The 5,687-nt window shown below is 45.2% G+C and overlaps 1 protein-coding gene across 1 annotated transcript; it reads right to left on the reverse strand.

Annotated features, from left to right (window-relative positions):
- Positions 1 to 309: 309 nt before the first annotated feature.
- Positions 310 to 5,188, reverse strand: LOC133462739 (GTPase IMAP family member 9-like). Its single transcript, XM_061744145.1, has one exon. It carries the CDS (start codon positions 5,185 to 5,187, stop codon positions 4,231 to 4,233), a length of 957 nt encoding a protein of 318 aa, XP_061600129.1. The 5' UTR covers position 5,188; the 3' UTR covers positions 310 to 4,230.
- Between the last annotated feature and the right edge of the window lie 499 nt (positions 5,189 to 5,687).

The raw sequence follows: 5,687 nt of genomic DNA on the forward strand, positions 1-5,687 counted from the left end.
GATGATTTTAGAGGTTCATGTCCCATTCAGGTATTTAAATACGTTTTTCTAAATCTTTCACCTCCTGATTTAACTTCTGCTCAAAGAAACCGGTCCTATCCGACCAATCGGAGAGCTGATCCACGGAGCTCTCTGATTGGTCGGCACAACCGTCGTCTCACAGCTTAAAGCTTAAAGGACTTCTTTCCTTTTACCTTCCTGTTAGTAAAGAGGACAGTAATTAATGTGTAAACTTTAGTGTTTTAATCTGCAACACCTTTATGTCTAAGTGTTAAAAGTGTAAAAACAAACCGACTTCATCATTCTCACACCTTTATCTTTATTTCTTCATTTTTTACACACAAAAAGAACAACACAATAAAATGCCAAAGTTGTTTTATTTCATATATTTTGAGTTTTTTAATGACGTCCATGTATATTTGTGTAAAAGGTACCGACGGAGCTGCAGCCAATCAGGACGCTGCTGGAAACTCATCATCTCAGGATTTACTAGTTATTACATTAATTAATCATTAAATAATATACACATTTCCAAAATCATTGATCTGGTTTCATGGATGTTTATGTCCAACATGTAACATGAGATTTTTTATTTTATTTAGTAATGATTGATTGATTGATTGATTGATTGATTGATTGATTGATTGATTGATTGATTGATTGATTGATTGATTGATTGATTGATTGATTGATTGAAATCTTTATTTCGAACATAAAAAACAAAAAACAATTACACAAAACAAAAAAGAATACAAATAAACAGTAATTAAACAAAATCAAAGGGAAATAAACTTTCATGCCCAAAAGGAAGTAGGAGGAAGTAAAAAACGTATTGGGTCCTTGATTCTAGTTCAAACTTCAGTAAAAGTTCAGTAAAAAAAACAACACTGAGACTGCAGACTTCAGGTCCCATTAAGATGTTTCTGCAAATTTCTTTACACCAAGAAATAGAAAAAGAAAATAAATAGCTGATCTGGTCTCTACAACCACCGGAGCTTCTGCAGCTGAAACGCCAGGTCAGTTGGATGTAGCTCCCTCCTCCACCACTAGATGGATGTAGCTCCCTCCTCCACCACTAGATGGATGTAGCTCCCTCCTCCACCACTAGATGGATGTAACTCCCTCCTCCACCACTAGATGGATGTAGCTCCCTCCTCCACCACTAGATGGATGTAACTCCCTCCTCCACCACTAGATGGATGTAGTTCCCTCCTCCACCACTAGATGGATGTAGCTCCCTCCTCCACCACTAGATGGATGTAGCTCCCTCCTCCACCACTAGATGGATCTAACTCCCTCCTCCACCACTAGATGGATGTAGCTCCCTCCTCCACCACTAGATGGATGTAGCTCCCTCCTCCACCACTAGATGGATGTAGCTCCCTCCTCCACCACTAGATGGATGTAGCTCCCTCCTCCACCACTAGATGGATGTAGCTCCCTCCTCCACCACTAGATTGGTGTAGCTCGGTTCGTGAAGCAGTCATCAACTTTCAGCCTCTTTTCTTCATGTCTGTGTGTTTTTTTGGGGGGGGTTGTTTTGGTTTTTTGCATTTGTCCTTATCTCTTTGATTCACTGTGACCAGAAAAACCATAAGCTAAACAAAAGTATCAACTAGCGCTCTGGGGGGTTACTGCACTGCGGCGAAATGGAGTGACGGAGAAGTCCGAAGGGTTCACGACGGCGTCACGGCAACAGCGTAGGCTCTGCGTTGGTTTAACGTGAAACCATAATTCAGGCTTGAGTTTACACCAGTGCACCGCGTTTTACCAGAACTCAGCACCTTCGTCTGGATTAAAAGGGGCTACTCAGATCCAGAGTGGTCTTGAAATGGATTTTACATGGGAAGTCTGGCCGTGGGCTCAGGAGGGGCAGAATTTTAGGGGGGGCACCAACAGAACTGGTCTGGGTTGACCATATGGACACAGAGTCTATTTGGTCAGATAGAAGTAGGACCAACATGGACACAAACCAACTGGGACACATCAAAGTCCATCTATGGGTGGGAACATGGTTGTTTTTGAACTCCGTTTTGAACTCCGTCTGGTCTAAAGATGCGGGGTTGATCTGGAACAATGAGCTCTTGGTAATCAATCAATCAATGACTGCTCTTTGAAACTTTTATTTACTACCTAATCAACCGTTCAGGTCTTTAAATGACAGAAAAAAATGCCTTTAAATGACAGGATGTATGACAGGAAGAGCAGAACACGGGAGCTTTAAACTGCAGACCATCCATCCATCCATCATCTATACCCGCTTTATCCGCTTTATATTTATTTATATTTATTTATAGGTCACGGGGGTCTGCTGGGGCCTATCCCAGCTCATTTCAGGTGAGAGGCAGGGGTTACACCCTGGACAGGTCACCAGTCCATCACAGGGCCACATATAAACACACAAACCATGCTCACAACCACACTCACGCTCACACCTACGGGCAATTTACAATCACCAATTAACCTAATATGCATGTTTTTGGACTGTGGGAGGAAGCCAGAGTACCCGGAGAAAACCCACGCAAGCACGGGGAGAACATGCAAACTCCACACAGAAAGATCCTGCCGGGCCTGGGAGTCGAACCGGGGAACTTCTTGCTGTGAGGCAACAGTGCTAACCACTAAGCCACCGTGCTGCCTACTGCAGAAGCCGACATTTCCAATGTTTTCAACAGATGTTACTAATCCAGGATAATCAGTTCTGCAGTTTCACCCTTTAATTCAAATAATTCTTCTGTTCTGGCTTTTTCGGGGGGAATTCAGTTAATTGTGATGAAGTCGTTGGACGTCTCTGCACGAGTTTGGGCTTGGTTCTGGAACCTGCTGCTTGGTTCCTGCGTGATTTCATAAAGTCCTCGTCCTCCTTTCAGCTGAAGTTTGCTTAAATACTCGAAACAGCCCCTCACGTAACATCCAGCGTTGTTGCACCTCTGGATTTGGATCGGGGTCGGTCTTCATCTCATCTACATGTTGTGATACAGAGTTAGGACAGTTTAAAGGCTTTTAACTCAGCAGCAGGTGTGGACGTTTAGGTTATTTTAGGGCTCCATTCCAGATTCCTTCTTGTTTCATGTCTCATTTAGTCGTGGTCTTGTTTTCTCGTCTATCTGTAGTTTCTTCAGTGTCTTTAGTCTCCTCTGCCGTGTTGTTGTGTTAGTGTTGTTGGTGTGTGACCTTCTGCCATAAGGTGATTCACGGTCCTCAGAGATGTCCAGGATTGGAGTCCAAAGCCAGTTTGGGTGTTGTTTACCGCCAGTAAGGATGGGAGGAGTCCAGACCTGAAACATGATGCCCTCAGAACCTCCAGATCGCTATCAGGTGTCGGCTGATATTAATTATTCGGCTGTGGTAAGATGTGGTATCAGAATAAAGAAAGTAGAGAAGGTTCCTCCCAGCAGAGTAGAACAGACTACGTTTCCATGCAGTCAAACTTGGGGTTAAGGTCAATATTCCGGTTACTGAAACATTGGGAATAATATGTTTCCATGCGTGAGCTAACAGGGTTATCCCTGTATACATGGTGATTAATCATTTATCTGGATCAAACCAGTGACTCACGGAGAACGTCATGATGCAATTCCCCTCATTTCTGCTTCTTCTTCCTGTATCCAAATCTACAACAACAACAACAATAACAGCAGCACGGAGGATAATCGGACCCACTGGTACCTTTTGTTTCTTGTCCCTATAGTTTGCCCTTTTCAGCATCTTCCAGCGGAGCTTGATCTGGTCTGGCGTTCCTACAAATCCTGCTTCACGTAACTTTTGGCTCACCTTTTAGTAAATCTCTCTATCCCGGTACTTTCTACCGTCTACAAATGCAGAAATGTTCATATCTTTCATTACATTTATGAAGTGATTAGTCTCCTCCTGGTCTTGGTTTCTCCGTGTTTATAAGAACCTCCTGGACTCAAAAGAACAAGATTCCTTGCGAAAAGAACATGCGCAGAAAACAGATTCCTGTTCCATTTGATGGGGATATTCCGTTAGGCGTTTACATGACCAAATATTCAGTTAGAAAAGGAGGAACCCTGGGGTCATATTGGGGTTTTTAAAAACCGGAATATAAGCAAATTCCAGTTATTCAAAGGGGTTATTGGTGTTTACATGGCCGTGCACAACCGGGTTATTGCTAATATACCGGTTAGAAAAGGGTTATTGACTGCATGGAAATGTAGTCACAGATTCCTAAGTAGAACCTTTCCAGGAATCGGGAAGGTCGTGTTGTCTTCACTGCAGAACGCAGCGTTTGGAGACTGCCACGGTTATTGCCCCAGCGGCAGCTTTGGCGGCGGTGCCGGCCATGGCTCCAACTGCCGGATTCATGGCAGCTGCGGCGGCCACGGCAACTCCGATGGCGGCGCCGCCCATGACTGCGACGATAGTCAACGGGGTGATGAATTTGTTGGACTTCTCTGCACGACTCCGGGCTTGTACCTCGTACTTCCGGTTCACCCGGGTCTCCACCTTGCGGTAGACTTCCTCCGAGACTTTCACCCTGAGCTCCTTCAGCTCCTTCTGCTTCTCCTCCTCCATCTCCTTCAGCAGTCGCTCCTTCTCCTCCTTGATGGCGGCCTCCGCCCTCGCGAACATGTCGTTACTGTAGCAGCTTCCACCGTTGGCTGTCGTCATCATGTCGATTTTGTCCAGCAGTTGGCTGGTTTGTGTGAGCTCTTTAACCTTGTTGTTGAAGACGTGGTATCTGTTGGAGCAACTCTGAATGAAGGCCTCCAGGTCGGGATTCTTGGACATGAAGCCTTCGATGGTTTGGTCCTCCAGCTGGTCTCCGTGTGTGAACACCACCATCGTGTATCTGGCCGCGTCCTCGCCGAACGTGGTCTGGATCATCTGGACGGTGTCTTTCTCCTCCTGGGTGAAGCGGCCCAGCTGCAGGACCACCAGGAAGGCATGAGGACCCGGAGATGACAGGGAAATGCACATCTTGATCCTGCTCTGCACTTCCTCCTGGGTGAGGTTTGTGTCAAACAGCCCCGGAGTGTCGATGACGGCCACCGGCCGACCGTCCACCGACCCTTTGACCTTGTTACATTCAGTCGTCAGGGAGGTCGGAGACAGCTCTGACTCGAAGGGTTTCCCCCCCAGGATGGTGTTTCCTGCTGCGCTCTTCCCCACGCCGGTCTTCCCTACCAGAACAATCCTCCTCTCGTTTGGATCTACGTCTCCCATGAACCCTGTCGGACAGAAAGACACTGTTCATAATACCGTATAGCAGGCGTCTCCAACCGGGGCTCCGCGGCCCCTAGAGGTCACGGATATACTGCAGGGGGTCCTACAACTTAAATTTTTTTTTTTTTTTTTTTTTTTTTTGTGATTTATAAAACTCCATTAACAGGCCATAATAATCTACTTTTGACAATAACTATTTAGTCTACAACTCTACATAAATGATTCCCTAACTGACTAATGTCAACTTTAGAGCGGAAAAACGAGCTAGCTAGCTGTTTAAGAAAAGAAAATTAATTGCTAAATTGACTTGGCTATTTCATATTTAACGCTAGTTAGACCTGAAGGATAAATTAGTGACGATAACGAAGCCTAAAGCTGGAGATTGTAACTTTCCAGCTCGGCCTAACGTTACTCCTTCCACGTCTGACGAGGACAAAGTTTCATCAACCGTAAACACGTGTAGCTAATAACCCAGTCAGGAATTGGTTAATAAAGCGAAA

Source organism: Cololabis saira, chromosome 16 (assembly GCF_033807715.1).
Source record: "Cololabis saira isolate AMF1-May2022 chromosome 16, fColSai1.1, whole genome shotgun sequence".
Lineage (NCBI taxonomy): Eukaryota > Metazoa > Chordata > Actinopteri > Beloniformes > Belonidae > Cololabis > Cololabis saira.

Coding starts and splice junctions, on each gene's coding strand:
- LOC133462739 (XM_061744145.1), bottom strand. CDS start 5,187: ATGGGAGACGTAGATCCAAACGAGAGGAGGATTGTTCTGGTAGGGAAG.